Source organism: Ceratotherium simum, chromosome 1, assembly GCF_057802395.1.
Source record: "Ceratotherium simum simum isolate JZ-2026a chromosome 1, ASM5780239v1, whole genome shotgun sequence".
Classification (NCBI taxonomy): Eukaryota; Metazoa; Chordata; class Mammalia; order Perissodactyla; family Rhinocerotidae; genus Ceratotherium; species Ceratotherium simum.
This window is the reverse complement of record NC_141900.1, coordinates 93,174,201-93,191,031: the sequence shown is the minus strand read 5'-3', so window position 1 is coordinate 93,191,031 and position 16,831 is coordinate 93,174,201. Positions and strand designations below refer to the sequence as shown.

At 41.5% G+C, this 16,831-nt stretch overlaps 1 protein-coding gene across 9 annotated transcripts in view; it reads left to right on the top strand.

The window, feature by feature from the left end:
- DGKI (diacylglycerol kinase iota) overlaps positions 1-16,831 on the top strand; it is a 311,737-nt gene that overhangs the window by 26,781 nt on the left and 268,125 nt on the right. For all 9 annotated transcript variants that reach the window (XM_087431348.1, XM_087431314.1, XM_087431324.1 and 6 more), the window contains exon 2: positions 8,419-8,527. In XM_087431348.1, coding sequence (XP_087287474.1) covers positions 8,419-8,527 — 109 coding nt within the window. The remainder of the gene's footprint in view (positions 1-8,418; positions 8,528-16,831) is intronic.

Sequence of the window (16,831 nt, the reverse complement as noted above, 5' to 3'; positions counted from 1 at the left end):
CCAGACATATATAAAGCTACACAAGGAATTCTAATTAATAGTTTGAACCATGAGTAGTGAGAATAAAATCATCCCAAATTTTTTTTTTTTTTTTAAAGATTTTATTTATTTATTTTTTCCCCCAAAGCCCCAGCAGATAGTTGTATGTCATAGCTGCACATCCTTCTAGTTGCTGTATGTGGGACGCGGCCTCAGCATGGCCGGAGAAGCGGTGCGTTGGTGCACGCCCGGGATCCGAACCCGGGCCGCCAGCAGCGGAGCGCGTGCACTTAACCGCTAAGCCACCGGGCCGGCCCCATCCCAAATTTTGACAATGGAAAAATGGTTATTGTTTGATTAAGTGTTACTTTACTAGAACATATTCTAATTATTAGCCTGCTCCAATAGAAGCAGAAACTTACTACTCAGTAATGGACTCTTACCTGATACTCTTAGGTACTGTAATTTTGTTATCTCTGTATGTTTGATTAACTATCCAGAACTGATAGAGGTGCTGACAGTTTATAGCCCCATAAGGTTAGTGGTTAATCTGTGAAAAGGTGATGTATTATGATTTAATAGACTAAAAGAAAAGTTAATGCCACAGGATTAAGGTCTTATTAACCTGTAGAAAGTTAACTAGTCTTACATCAGATTTAGCAGTCTTTTTAGGCATTTTTTTCATGACTATTATAAATCTCAATTTCTTATATATGTTTTGATTTTGTGTTGGTCTTTCCTGTTGATTACCTCATTAATGAGTTAAATAAAACTTTGTCAGATGCTCCCTATCTATTTGTATGAGAATGTTGTTTTTAACAGTGGTTTTTCACAGGAATGTGTTTCTGTTTAAGTACTATTAGTTTCCGAAGGGTAGAATTATGATAGGAAGGTACCTAAAATTTCACGGGAGATATTGGAAAAGAGAAGTTAACATTTTGAAATTAGTCAAAACCTATCATACTAAATTCAGACTTTGGGTCTAGTTTTGAAATATGTATATTTGCTAGGGTTGCTGTAACAAGGTATCACACATTGAGTGGCTTAACCAACAGAAATTTATTGTCTCACATTTCTGAGGCTGGAAGTTGGAGATCAAAGAGCCTCCAGGGTTGGTTCCTCTGAGGGCTGTGGGGGAGAATCTGTTCCAGGCCTCTCTCATAGCTGCTGGGTGGTTTGCTGGCCATCTTTGGGATTCCTTGACTTGTAGACATATCACCCCAGTCTTTGCCTTTATGTTCACATAGTGTTCTCCTTGTGTGCCTGTCTGTGTCCAAATCTCCCCTTTTTATAAGGATACCAGAAATATTGGATTAGGGGCCCACCCGGAATGACTTCATTTTAACTTGATGATCTCCGAAAAGACCCTATCTCCAAATCAGGTTCCATTCTGAGGTACTGGGGATGAGGACTTCCACATATGAATTTGAGGGGGACACAATTCAACCCATAACAGCATGATTACTTTTTCTCCATTCCCAAGGATTACCTTTTCCCTCAACTTATACCTGAAGGAGAAGAATGTCATTCACTCCTGAGAGCACCCCACTTAAAAAATCTCACCTTGTTTCAAAAGGAGGTTTATTTCCACATCACACACCAAGCCCCTGCCAGTACTGCTTTAGGAATGTAGTTATGATGAATTAGGCTTGGGAAATCAATCCTGTCTACCAGATGAGTTCACAAGTTCTCAGGGGCATTTAGCAACCAGTCTGCTTTACAGATTAAACGAACAGCAAAAATGCTTTTTTGGTGTTGTATTTATTTACATGCTTATAATTAAATAAATAGTTCCAATGGCATTTGGATTGCATTTTTTTTAATATGTTGGTAAATTTGTCTGAAAGAAATGTGCTGCTTTTTAATTTTGCATTAGGCAGGTAGGCTAGTCAGAGAAGGGTGATTCCTTTGGCAACCATGGAATTATTTACCATGACTGGAAGAAGAATCTTCTCTGTGAATAACCGCTTTGAACTGCTTGACACGTCATGGAAGCTTGTTAAATGTTTATTGAATGAACAGAAGTGTCCAGGGAACTTGGAAAATTTGAGAGCAATCAAATAAAAAGCACATATTTATTCAGAGATTTACCATATACCTAGCTCTGGCTGCCATGCTGTGTAAGAGAATAATAATAGCACTGACCATTTATTGTGCTTACTATTGTGCCAAACATCCTGTGCACATTTTTAAAAAATTATGTCAGCTACTCTCTGTGTTGGGTAATATTGTTCTTATTTTACCCATAAGGAAACTGAAGCTAAGAGAGGTCAGCAACTTGACAATATAGCTAGTGATTGGTAAGGTAAGGTGTGTTCTCAACCTGTGCACCTTGATGACTCCCAAACAGGCCTCTCTCCAGAAGCTTACATTCTTGTTGTGGAGAGAGGATGTTTATAATGGAAGCAATTACAAAATTAGCATGGTAAGAGGCTAATTGTGTTGTATGTCTCTTTTGCTATGTGTGTGCAGTCAGCATTTCATAGAAGTGTGGGGTTGTGTAATGGTTACGTATGTACGATCTGGAGTTAGATGGCTGGATTCAAATCTTGCTTGGACCTGTTCCTATCTGTGTGATCTTGGACGTGTAGCTTAACTGTTCTGTGCTATAATTTCTTTTGTTATAAAATAGGGGATAATTAAAGTACCTACCTCATTGTAAGGGATACGTAAGATATGTAAAATGATTTGGTGCCTGGTGAAATATCTTTCCTGCTAGAATGTAAGCTTCACAAAGGCAGCGGTTTATGTCTCTTTTACTCATTCATGTATCTTATATATCTAGAACAGTGATTGGTATAAAATAGACATTCAGTAAATACATTGTTGAATGAATGAATGTATTTCAATATATAAATTCCAGGGCATAGTCACATTAGCAGACATAATGAAGTAGTCAGATACCTGCAGATCTATGTAGAACAGTGTTCTCAGCCCACAATATACATTAGAAATACTTGGAAGGCTCTTAAATAGCCTGGTTCTGAAGCCCCGCTGTAGGCAAAGGTTGAGCACCAGTGTTGGAGCATCACTGTGAAAGTGACAGCTACAAGTAGTCTAATACAGGTATATCGTGTTGAAGATTCAATATCAAAAGTGATTTTCTGAGTGTCTCACCACCCTTAGGAAACTAAACATAATCTTTGTTTTTATCATAATTACATTCTTGAAAATTTCAATGTATATTAAATTGTCAAAAAGTACTTTGAGTTCATATGTAATATGGATTAAGATTTAGGCTTAAATAATTACCCAAGATTTGTTCCCATACCTAAATCTCTGGTGGCATATTTGGAATTTATGTGGGGCTTGGGACAATTTTTTATTGCAGGCAGCTTGTCTAGATCAACCAGGAAGTGTTATGGGCTGCTTTGAATATAAGCAAAGTTAGTGCCAATATAGTACGCTTGAGGGGGAAAAACACAGCAATACACACAATGATTAAGATCTCTCTTGAGGCACTTGGGGAATTAAAACAAGGAAAGAGTAACTTTTTACACAGCTGGTTCCTTTTCTAGAACAAGGAGATGAGTTTTTCAATCTTTAATGTGTCAGTTGCTTATCTTAGGAGACGACCTGGCTAAGGGGACCTCCTGATTCTCTGGAGCTTCGCCTCTCAGCAGGTGGGCTCCTCATTCTATTCTCACACGAGGAATCACTTGGAAAGGGAGTTGGCAAGATGGGGATGGGTGAAATCTGGGAGCCATATAAACCTGGAATCAGAGCGGAACCAGAGCGAATTGAGAGAAATTTGCAAAATGGATAATTAGATGGTATCCTGGCTAAATAACCACTTATTTACATATTTTCCCATAAATTTTTAAAATTCTCTTCATGAAGAGTATACGTTGCATGTTTCTTTCAATACACAGATCTCAACATACTATCATATGCCCTTTACAAATGTAGCAGTAGGATTCCATTTTAATATTGATCCCAAAGCCATTTTGACATGTCTTAGGCTTCTTAACACTGATAGCTCTATTAGTCTTTTTCTTTAAGGGGCTGCTTTGAAGGATTTCTGGCCCTCTCAGGAAAGAATATCACTGAAATGCAAGGCCTGGCATATAATTCAGAGCATCCTAATCAGATTTCTCAACACTGGATCTAATCAGCAAGCTGTTTTGCTTAGCTTCTTGGTCAAGTTCATTCATTAATTCAGAAAGCATTTATTGAATATCTGCTGTGTCTACCCCTGGGCTAGAAAGTAATAAGATTAGTAGATGAATTGAGCCCTGTCCTTTAGGAGTTTATAGTCTTATTGAATGAAGTCAAGGAAATAATAGAATGCTATTAAAATGTGTGACGGCTTGTATACTTTAAATATATCAGAGGTCTTTCATGGCAGGTAATTGACATTAACTGTGACTTTGTGTGCCTGAAACTGCATTATAGAGTATTTTCTTTTTATATCTATTTCACAGTTAACATTACAGTTCTCCTTTTCCAACATTCTTTTGCCATTATAATCATCCTGACAAAGTGTTGGTGTAAAATTAATAGAAAGAATCATTGGCATTTCACGGTTTTACTGGCTGTGGGTTTGAGAGGATTCTGAGCAGGAGGAGAGAATGAGAAGTTGAAACCTCATTGATTTTTTTATTGGAGCAAATTGTAACATAAAACCTCTGCCCCCCCAACACACACCAAATTCTACCAGACTCTTAAATGTCATCTTCCACAACCAAGATGAATCCAAGTAGAAAAATAACTTCTACGAATTTTATTTGAGGCCTGAGAAATAATGAAATTGCTTTCTTATTTTGGAAGAAAATGTGTATACATATATGAACTATTGGAAAAAAGGATTTTCTCCCCTGGTTATTTAGAAGAATGGAAAGCTGTAATCAGAAGCCACCTCCCACCCCACTGTAGTACCTACATATGTTTTTCTTGTTCTCTTTCTTATGCAATGCCCTTTTGTGAGGCCCATTTATAGTTACAAACTGGCAGCCACTTTGATGTTTCTTACTTATTTTCCCCCTAATTAATGTTTATATGTGTAGTAGATATACAGTTTTCTTCTATTAAGGTTACAGAAAACCAGCCTTAAAATTGCATCCACAGTGAGGAATAAACCATCAACAAAAGCCCTTACTTAATTGTTTCTATTCATAGGCTGGAAAGAGTGTGATTTGCTTGTCCTTTTATTGTGGGCCTTGGCCAGGGTGAAATGTTTGCATGTCTCTTCTCTTATAGCCACCTTGCTTTTCTAGAGACACGTACATCCCTGGCATCCTAATTTGATTATTTAAGCAGTTTGCCGCCGCCCCGCCCCCCCCCCCCCCGCCCCCAGCCCCCGGCGGCCCTAATTAGGAAGAGTCAGCACATTTTGGTGGTCAGAGTCTACACCTTTGGATGAGTTAAAGTCATTGGTCCTGTGGTTTCTACTGTGACAGTAGAATTTTATGTCCTCTCTTCTTTTTTATTCTGATCACAGCTCTCTGTGGCTGTTCATGAGAAGATGAAGGGTTTGTATTTTCTCATTCACCCAAGATTTAGGAATTCTTCGGCTCTTCGAAGGCTTTGTGCTTAGGCACCATTTGCTGTTTTTTGTTAGAACACTTAAATTTAGGTCGTGGTGACTGTTAAAGAATCAAAGGTGGAACCTGTAGATTGTAACTCCACAGATATCTGGTTTTTTTTGTGATGAAAACTGACTCAGAATCACCAGAGGGGGTCCTTCAAAGCCAGAGAAAAGTCCTAATGAAAAATGCTGAAGAAGCTCCTTGAACTCAGGTGGAGGAAAACGCTTAGGGAGTGAAGGATCACCCTATGAGTATCTTCCAGTATTCTCTTCTTATTGCTCAATGAAATGGAATATACTTTGGGGTGAGGGGCCAAAATTGATGTTGTTAATTATTTGCTTTGAGGAAAGTGAGGAAAGAGAATATTGTGTCTTCACACTGTCTTCGTTAAAGGCCTATATCCTTGTAATGTCTCTTTGGGGGATTATATAAAGCAAGTACATTGCCTCCTGCCCAGTGGGATCTTCTGAAAGTAGGCTACCAGCAAGTTTGGTACGATCGCTTCCGATTGCTGAAGACCTATCTGCTGAAAAAAAAGAGGGCAGGACATTTGCTGAGCTCTCAGACACGCTTGGTCATTGATTAGTGGCTGCACAAGCCTGGATTCTTTTCTGGATTCCTACCCAGCATTTCCTTGGGTTTGGGGGCTGCTGTTCATTTTGCTCAACTTTACCCAGAAATTACATTTCTCGGTGGAGTTTGCAGAGATTAGTGACAGTACAGAGAGGTCATCTGCCTTCTGCTGGCCAGCAAAGCTTTTAGATTTTGCTCTGACTCCCTCTGCTTTCCCGGGCAAGTTCCTTTGCCTGCAGTAGCTCAGTTATGATGGGATTCACCATATGTCTGGCCATCACTGCCTTCCTTTCCCCGTCTCACTGTCTGTAGCCTTGTTCCTCTGTATAGTGAGATGGGTGGAGGAGTGTGAGGATCTGGGCCTCCCTGGAGCCCTGGTGTGTCTGTGGGTCCAGTGTCAGAGATGGCAGATTCTTACTGCAGTGTTCACATCCTAGTGTTCACATCCTATGAGACAGGCTGCAGAGAGCTAATGGGAGTAAAGTGCATAATGAGGTAGCTGATGCTTTCCTTCAGGGACCCCCTGGATGGGCCTGGATAAGTTAGTGCTCTCCCACCTGCCCAAATGTACTTGCTACTGTCAACCTAAATAAAAAGGCAGACTGAGGCAAGCTCGAATTACCAGAAATTGAGTTTATTCTGGAATAGCAGAGAATTACAATTTGGGATGTGCCAACTGTAACAAGCTACAGGTGAGTCCGTTGATGACTTGGGGTGAGTTGTTTTTATGGGCAAGGTGTGTAAAGAGATAGGAGTCTAGCCATAGTGCAAGCAGCAAGTTCATTGGTTTGAGGTTGGGGAGAGATCCTTGGCAGATGTTCATTGGTAGAGGGATAAGTTTCGGTCTTCTGTAAATTAGGCGTTTAGGGGAAACCAGCCTCTCAGTTCTTAAGTTTCATTTTCCTGAGGTCACATGCATGAGATTCTCCATTTCACATCCTTCGGTTGCATTTTAGATTAAAATCCTTTCACACTCCCATAGAGCAGTTTGAAAGCTTTAGCTCACAGAAGGAAGCACCTGGGAGTGTGTGTAAATGCAGATTTCTGGGCCTCGCCCTGAGACCAATTCAGGACTCAGAGCTGCAGTGTCACCAGACCCACCTGACTGTAGTTAGGTAATTCCCAGAGCACACGTGGACACTCCTGTAGAGGGCAAGCCCGTCTCCCTTCCAGGGAGCCGCTTAGTTAATTCACGAGTCAACACTCATATTTAAGCTTGAGATCCCATTGGTGGTTACCAGAGGGGACGGGGGGAGGGAGGAGGGCGAAAGGGATAATTCGGCACATGTGTGTGGTGATGGGTTATAATTGGTATTTGGGTGGTGAACATGATGTAATCTATGCAGAAATAGAAGTATAACGATGTACACCTGAAATTTATACACTGTTATAAACCAATGTTACTGCAATAAACAAAAATTAAAAAAAAAAAGCTTGAGATCCTTGTCTGACGTTATTGATGGAGCTGTTCAGAAAGTGAACCTCTGTCATTCATGATGATGCCACAAGATCTCCTGGGGGATCCCTGCTTCTTCCTTCATCTTGCTCTTTCTGTTCTCTCCACTATGCTCTTACCTCTCCTCCCTCCCTCTTGCTCAGCAATGGTCATATTAGCTTACTAAAGCGGCTCCTCTTACTTATGTTTGCAGACCAAGGTCAGGGCCAACTTTCTCAACCTCTTCTAATTCATTCCCTCCTTTCTGACCTGAATTCCGTTATGTTCCACTAACCTAAAACCCAACCAACGTGTTTTGGTTTTTTCTTACCATGAACCTTGGTAAGATATCTTGGTCTTTCAGCATGTACAATTTCTTAGCAGGTACCCATCAGTCTTTTCCCACTTAGAACCTCAAGCAAGCTCTCTGCAAGGGTAAGGAAGGATGTTCTTGAGAGCAGCAAGAGTGAACTTGATGCTGTAGCCAGCTTTGCTGCGAAATGGAGGAATTACAGTAGAGGACCTCCTGAGCCTTCTTTTCTTGCTTTTAGTCTCAGGCAGTTTTAAAATTGTCCAAGTATTGTGACTGCCTCAGCTCTAGGTCTTTTTCTGTAAACAGATAGACCTGCATTCTGCTCTCTACCTTGAATAGGGGCTTAAGTTTTAATTTCTGGTCCTGAAGCAATATTGCCCCAAGTTAGCCCCCTCAATCTCCCTGTCTTTAGAGACCTGCCACCCTCTGTCTTCACTATGCACTTTAGAGAGATACATTCCAATACATTTGCAAAGGTTTTCACGTGTGGAAGACAAACTCAGAAATCGTTTCTACCCCATGGGAAATTTTTAGCTCGGTATTACCTTCTGATGTTGGTTTTTCTCTGTGTTTTTTTCTTCTTGCTGCAGGAAAGCAATCTCCCGGGCAGGCCTGCAGCACCTGGCTCCCGCACATCCCCTCAGCCTTCCTGTGGCAAACGGTCCAGCAAAGGAGCCCAGAGCGACTCTGGACTGGAGTGTAGGTGTCGACTTTTTTATTTAAACATAATTCAATTGCACGGGGGTCTCTCTCCTTCTCAGGATTCCTATAGTTACGAGTAAGACAATAATTTTCAATATTGCTGCCCGACCAGTCTTCAGATATCCAATCTGTAACTCCATTTTCAAACTCCTGTGAAGTCAGATGTGTTGAAGACTAAAATAAAAACTTCATGATTCATTTGAAGCACTACTGCCTGGCTTTGCAGCTGTGAGATAAAAAGTTCCTCCATGCACATGCTTTATTGATTCCAAAGACAAAATGCCAAGTTGACGATGAATAGAGCTTACCCTTAACACTGTCGTGGAATCTAAGTTTGATTTCCTTACCTCAAGCTGTGTTTTCTTTTTTGGTGCTTTTTTTTTTTTTTTCTGAGAGAAGATGACCTCACTTTACATTCCAGACACTTAGTGTCCCCCTATTTGCTACACTTCCTCCCCTAACCCAAAGGCAGATGGTCCTGTGTCACTGGGTTGGGTATATTAGCTGATTTTAATATGTGAACCAAAAGATATGCACAAAAACTAATAATTTAAGCTGAAGATTGCAGTCTGAAATTCATAAGTCAATTAGAACACATTTATTGAGAGTCTTCAGTGAGTCAAGTTCTTGGTCAAAGACATCTCTAACTGTGGACTGAAAGGCTTTGTCCCTTTCTGAAGGACCATAAGGAACAGCATGAAGGTAGAGGAGGGCTGTTCTGAAATTCTGCCAGGATGGTCTTGATGATGATTCTTGGTTCGTATTTTTAGTTGAGTTTGAGTGGAGGGGATAATCTATGTTCTTCTCCCATATGAAAGAGCATAGCAGGGTCAGAGAAAGGAGAGGAGATGTTTTATTTTACTTTATTTATAGCACATATGCCACAATTTAATGTCCTGTTATAACATTTCTCCCTCTTTCCCAAGTACGCTCTTATCAAAGTTCTTATTTTACATTCTGGACACACACCAATGCATGCTGTTAACATTTATGAAGTACCTGGCAAAAAACTGGATTTAACTGAGATGGAGCTTCTTCCTTGATGGAGTCCTGAGAGCACTCAGATACAACCTGAGCATGTTGAATTGTGTTCAGGAAGAATGTTCCTCTCCTGGAGTTCCCCTTTATTCCAGGACAATTATTTAATAGACTCTTAAACCATGGTAGAGTATGGAATATATTTATACCAGTGTTTACATAATTAAAATAATTAAATATATAAACAAATAGATAAATAAAATCAAAGAGGAACATGCATGGACCAACGATGAGAATGTGTTATGAATCAGGGACCCAAAAAAGTTAGTTTAATGTTCACAATGTCCCAAACAATCCTCTGATCTAAAGTAGCAGAACCCTATATGAAATGCAAGATTCTTTTGAGTAGGCCCCCAGCGTGGCAGGTTGTTAGGCTCAGGGCCTTACAATTGCTGTAAGCCTCTAGCCTATTAGGTCTCTTGTCAGCTCTCTGAGGATTGCAGCTGGGTGGGGCTGGCCTCAGGCACAAGAGCACCCAATCGTTTCAGGCTTTGGAAGGTGGGGCAAACCTCCTATGTGGGTCTTTGAGAAGCACAAGTCTTCTGCAGCTGACAATCCCTGCTGCCCACAGGTCCACACACACAGTCAACACAGTCCTGCCCCGTGTGTGCGCCCCGACCTCCCCAAGCGGACCCAGTCTCTCCACGGCGGGAGCCCCACACACTCCGCCACCACCCCACACTCTCCACCCGCTCCTTGTGCACGCCCTGCCCCACTCAAGTCAGCTCGGTTGCCAGGCTGCAGAGAATCCAGTCACCAATCTATGCAGGCCCACAAGTTGCCTGAGGGCTTGTTGTTGGGTGGGGCCAGTCTCTAGGGTGGGCTGCCTGCCCTGGCTGAGCTGGATTAAATCGGTGCTCTAGCGGGTGGGGCAGACCCTGGGCTAGCAGGCCTCAGGGAGAACTCCAATGGCGTCTGTGTCAGCATGCCCACACCAGGCCACAACAATGGCCGCCGCCAATGTCCCAGTCCCTGGAGAGGTCTCACCCCTCACCGAGATGCACTCAGGGCCTATTAGGTGAGTCTGTTTTCACCACAGCACTGTGCACCTTTCTTTCTGGTGATTTTAGGTTGCTTTCTGAAACGGGTGAGTTTGTGCGCGGGCCCTTTAAGAGCCAGTTTTAGTTTCTTTGTGAACCGGGTTTTCTGGGGGTGCTCCCCAATGCTTTAGTAGCAGCAAAGTCAGATATTATGCCGCTGGTCTCGATTGTGCTGGGTCCACAAAATGCCCACAGCGGGGGCGCTCCCCGGCTCAGGGCCCCGCGTCTCCAGGGAGGCTGCGTACCTGTGAGCTGCTCCCGGCGGCCGTGACGCTGGCGGCTTGTGAAGGCGGCGTTTTTCCTCTCCAGAAGGGAGTCTCTGCCTCTTCTGCCTCAGTTAGGATTGTTCGTTGTTGCAGGAGTTCCTCTTATGCAGTTTTACGTTCTGTCTCGGGTAATTTTTCCACGAGTAGTTGTAAATTGGCTGTGTCCACGGGAGGAGGTGAGTTCAGAGTCTGCCTACGCCGCCATCTTGACTCCCCCTCCAGCCTGAAATGCAAGAGAGTTTACGTTGTTTAGATAGGAAACATACATTAAATCCTTTCTCTGCCCCTTGGGTGACATTAGTCTGGTCACTTGATTTCTTTCAGCCTCAGTGTTCTCGTCTGTAGATGGGGACAGTTGTGGCCTCTCCCTAAGGAGAACTTCATGGATGTTGTTAGGATCAAATGTGGCAGTAAGTGTGCAAGTTCTTTGTCAACTGTGCAGCCTGCAGATTTATTTATTAAGAAATAGAGGAGGGGGCCAGCCTGCTGACGTAGTGGTTAAGTTCACTTGCTCCGCTTCAGGGTCCCAGGGTTCTCTGGTTCGGATCCTGGGCGCGGACCTACACACCACTCATCGAGCCATGCTGAGGCAGCCTCCCACATGGAGCAACTAGAAGGATGTACAACTATGACATACAACTATCTGCTGGGGCTTTGGGGAGAGAAAAAGAAAAAAGGAGGAAGATTGGCAACAGATGTTAGCTCAGGGCCAATCTTCCTCAAGAAAAGCAAAAGAAATAGAGTAATTGATGAATTCATGAATCCATCACACATTTGTTGGGTACCTGGTTTGTTCTAGAACCTGTGTTAGTTCCTTAGGACTCTGAGGTGAGAAAGATATGGTTTCTGCCTTCAAGAAGCTTAGAATGCAGTGGGCGGAAAAGAATCAACAGCTAAAATACAGGTGGTAAAACTAGAAGTACAAAGTCACTGGAGTGCAAGGAAGGACACTCCAACCCTACTTGATGTTGGAAATAATTATCAGAAAATGCTTTTAAAAAGAAGCATCCTGCTCTAGCCGAAGCTTGACTAGAACGTATTATTTTCTGAGTCCCATAGAGAGATATGTACTCTAATATTTCATCAAAATGGTATTTTTGGCTGGTGGTGGGAGGCTGCAGTACACAGTGGGGGAAGAGTAAGTAGGAACTAAGTCCTTTATTCCTCCCTCTCCTCTGATATGGGCACCCTGTCCTGGTGGCCTGTTGAAATCATGGCATGGCGGGAAACGCTCTGGGGATGCTTAACAATGGAGGGAAAACCAAAAGCCTTGTCTGAAGACACTCCATCGGAGGGCTGATTTAGAGATCTGATGTGTAAGGAGTTATAAGATGTGACTCTGAAAAACACTGTAATTGTGGGCTAATATTGCTGTTACAGAAGCCAAACAGTGAGCAACCCTACAATTCCTTACTGCAATCATGTAAACCATTTTTCTCAGAAGAGAGGAAGAAGCAGATTGTTAAAAACATTTCAGTGACTTTTTTTGCTAAGACTTGCCCTTGCTTCAAAATTTGTGGCTTTTCCTGACAAATGTGCTTTTCACCAGTTTCATTTATGTCACTTTAGTTTGCCCATCTGTTCAAGGAGCTAAACCAGTTGTGTGTAAAGTGTGAAACCAGTCCTCTGGCTTGACCTATCTCTGCTGTTCCCTTTATCCTGCCCCCTGTCTGCTTCCCTATGGAAAAGCAACATGACTGCTTATCTCCCTCTGTCAGCCCACTCTTCTGGACTAAATATATTAAAATGATCAATCTTTACTTATTCACTGTTACTATTTATTGAGCACTGACTTGGCTTGGAGCCTCTTAAGAGTCTCCCAAATGAGGAGGAGGGTGAAAGAATTTAAAAAATAAAATAAACAAGGGAAGAACTCCACGTCTTTGCCTTTGGTGAGGTGGAGGGCCCCAATGGCGCTAAGCGATGCTTCTGGTAGAACAGGGGCAGAGCAGGGCTAACAAGAGTCACCTTGTTCCCCATCCCACCCCTCTTGACTCTCAGTTGAAATTCTCTTTCCATAGCCCCTTGGCTCAGAAGGATGACGGTCATCTCAAAGGCCTATAGTACTGTGACCCCCTGACTTATATGTCACCTCTCTTCTCATTTCACTAGTGAGCAAAGAGATATTGTTCATGGTGTGTCTGGAGTTGCAGGTCAAGTCAGGGTGAACCTGGAATTAGGATACTAGTCTCCAAGTTTCTACTTATTGTGGAATCCTGAAGAGCCCTGTCCTGACTCTATTATATGTGCCAAAATCATCTGAAGCAGCACAATTGTTTCCTAAATATACTTTTGCAAAGGGCTTTGAGGAGCGACCTGCTTGTGGGGTGCTGAGACACAGGTGACCACTGATGGAGTGAGCGTAGATGAGAGGGACCTGTGCATTTTGGCCAGGCGTATACTATTGCAGGAGTCAGTTTTTATGCTTTGGGTACACGAACTTAATAATTTCCTTCAAGTATTCCTTTTTCATATTCTAATTGTTCTGCTTAGTTATATATACTATCTCTCTCTTATTTTTAGTCTGTTCTTCAAAGTCCAAAAAATTCTCTCCTGCTGTGATTTACTCAAATGTTTATTATGATTTATAGGATTCTCTGCCCCACACAGTCTCATTTGTGTGATGACTCTTGGCCAACATTTCTCTTGCCTGTGCACAGGCCTTTCCCTCCATGCATGTCAGGGACAGAACCCTTCATGCTGGTGTGTGGGGAGTAGCCAGTCAGTCTTCAGTGTGGTGCCTCAGTCTTCTATTGACAACAGCAGGCAGTGGGCTCCACCCAGTGTGGAAATAGCTATTTCCTATGGAGATTTCCTCTCTCGCTCTGTGCCAGTCCATGCTCATCTTTTCAATTGAACTAATTCCATTTATTCTATTCACATTTTGCTTTGATTCTTCACAATACCTCGACCCATAGTGCACTGTCTTACAAGCCTTAGAACCAAATTAGTGTTTTTTGGTTGACTTTCTTATTCTAGGTCATCAGTTAGATTTCAGGCTCCTTGCAGGGAGGGACAATGTCTTCTGTTTTTTCTTCTTTACAGTGGAGAGCACAGCATCATAGGCCTAGTAATAGTCTGGTTACTGATGTCAGGTGGCTAATTGATTACAGCTTTTTTGCTCAATCAGTGAGAAGGGGACCTTTCATTGGGATTCTACAGGCATTCAAATAATCTCCAGTTCCTGAAAGGCTTCGTAGACATGAATCAAAAGCCTGCTTGAAAAATAAATGGATTTCTGCTATTTGATTCTTTGGTAACTCCTGTTCAATTTCCTTGCTAATACAGTGCATCACGTTGAGTCTTAAAGCACGCACTGTTTGAGTTTCCCATTCATCCCAGTGGTATCTTCTCTTTACCGTCACGGTGACAGCCTGCAGGGGCTGCTCCCTCTGACACTGTGCCATGCATGCCAGCCAAGCCAGTTTGGGGGAGAACAAGCGAAATTGCTAGAAAGGGAGTAATGCTCAAAGAAGGAAAAAATATTCTCGTTTCCTGGGCTGGAATCCAAGTTTCCAGTTTAGAGTGAGTTAGCCCATTTAGAAATGTGTCTGTTGTGCAGATAATATGTGTCTTCTCTTAAATGTCACATGCCTTTCCTACAATGGAGACTTAATTTGGACTTAGAAATTTCTTCCCTGTTTTTAATAGTATAGTAGACAGCACAGGAGGTGGGTCTCCATTCTGTCTCGACTGTTTTATAATTTGTTTTTGCCCATTATACTGCCTAAAACAACTCTCAAAGCAATGGTGGAAAAACCACCACGGTCTTTCTTAAAGGGGACGTTGGTTTTAAACCTTGATTTCAATTTATTTTTTCCTCCCTCATTGGAAAATTTCCTCCAATCATGAGGGCTATAGAAAACAGAGCCTCAACACAAACCAAGCCAGATCCTAAATCCAAACCACCTTTCCTTCCCTCTAGTTGACAATGCTAAGAAAAGAAATGATTTCTCCTAGGCAGGTAAAAATATAACACAGTTAGTACACCGCCTCACTGTTTGGTTCGAGGACAAGATTAGGGAAACAGAGTCTTCATGCAGGATTGGTTCGAACTGGGTTATGAAACTAGGTCATCTTATCTTTAGAAACCTTGAATGAAAAGCCAGGAGGAGGCAGGTGTGTGTGTGCGTGCGTGTGCACGCACGTGCACATGTTCTCATTTTAATCTTGTTTCTGATGGCAAGTCCTAGCAGACCTGAGCCTTCTTTACAAGCTTCAGGCCTTAGCTCTTTTACCTTCAGATTTGGGTGTCATCACAATAGTGACTCCCACCCCAACATTTTTCCCTACTCCCATCCCCTTTTAAAAAAACAGCAAGTCAGGTGAATCAAGGTATCAGATTGCTGAGCAGAGCCTGAGGAATTAACCAACTATAAATCAGTGAAGGTCTTGGCCCTGGTCAGCCATGTTAATAGTGGGACAGATCTAGCATGATTTCATGCACCCTCAGTATCATTTGTTTTCCAAAATTGTGAGAATCTTAAATTAAATCACATTGGCTGTTGGAGGAAATCATAGATTCCTACAATTTCACAGGTCAGTGAGAAGTGTCTAGGTTTAAACTTCTGCCTTTGAGGAAATGATTATCTAAACTAACACTGTCCAACAGAAATATAGGCAAGTCATAAGTAAATTCTAAATTTCCTAGTGGCCACATTAAAAAAAGCAAAAAGAAATAGGTAAAATTAATTTTAGCACCATATTTTATTGAACCAAATATATCAAAAATATTACTATTTCAACATGTAATCAATATAAAAACTAGTAGTGAGATGGTTTACATTCTTTTTTCATGCTAAGTCTTCAAAATCTGCTGTGAATTTTACACTGATGTACATCTCGATTAATACTAATGACATTTCAGGTGCTCAAAAGCCATATGCTTATTGGACAGCACAGATCTGAACCCTCCAAGATAGATTTACCTATTATTATCCGGACGATTTTCAGAGGGAGACAGTCCAGATATATATTTTTTTCCTTTCAGAATTTAGAAGGACATTTACAAAAGATACATAGTTGTAATTTTTTTTATTGTTTCAAAACATTTTTATAAGCAAATATCTTCATTTGTGTAGATTATTTGCTTCTGGTGTTCGTGCATTCTATCAGTAGTGTTATTCAGTCTATAACAGAGCCTGAACACCCCACTCCCCTCAACTTTTATCTTTTTACCTATAACCATTACTAGGATTTCAGTAGAACTCAATAGCAAGGAATCATATCTATCTACCTAGGTGAATCTCTACTCTTAGATAACTAGATCCATCTATATACAGATTGATGTATGTAAATATATGTATATCTATAGAGAATTGTCCCAGCACTCACAAATACAGAAGAAATGTTATCTTCATTTAGAAAGGGGAGAGCTATTTTTTCTGTCTGGCACAGATGGGATACTCTGAGATGGTATTTCAAGATGGGTGTGTAGAGAAGAGAGAAAGAGGTTCCTGGGTGGGGAGAATGGAATAAACAAATATGTGGCACAAACAAAGGAAAATATGGCTATATTTAGAGACAAGAGTAAGATGTATGAAGGTGAATAAGGAAGGTTAAGGATAGACAGATTGGTGCCATTAACGGAAGGTCTAGTATGTGTGATTAAATTTGGATTTCATTTGATAAATAATGGTGAATCATTTAAGCATCCTGAGCAAGAGAGAGGCATACTCATAGCTATGTTTTAAGGGAATTAATTTTGCAGCAGTGTAAAATATCAGAAAGAATGTCAGAATTAGAGTTCAGAGCAGAAGAAACCAGGACTCAATAGAGATTAGACATACTGTGCGGTATATGGTAAGTAATTTGGGGGTAGATGTAGATAATAAAAGGAAATCCAGACAAAAATATGAGTAAAGAGAAGAGCCCTGTATTAGTTGGGATAGACTAGGCTCAGTAAGTAAAATACTCAAACATGTAATGGCTCTATACAAGAGAAGTTTATTTCTCAC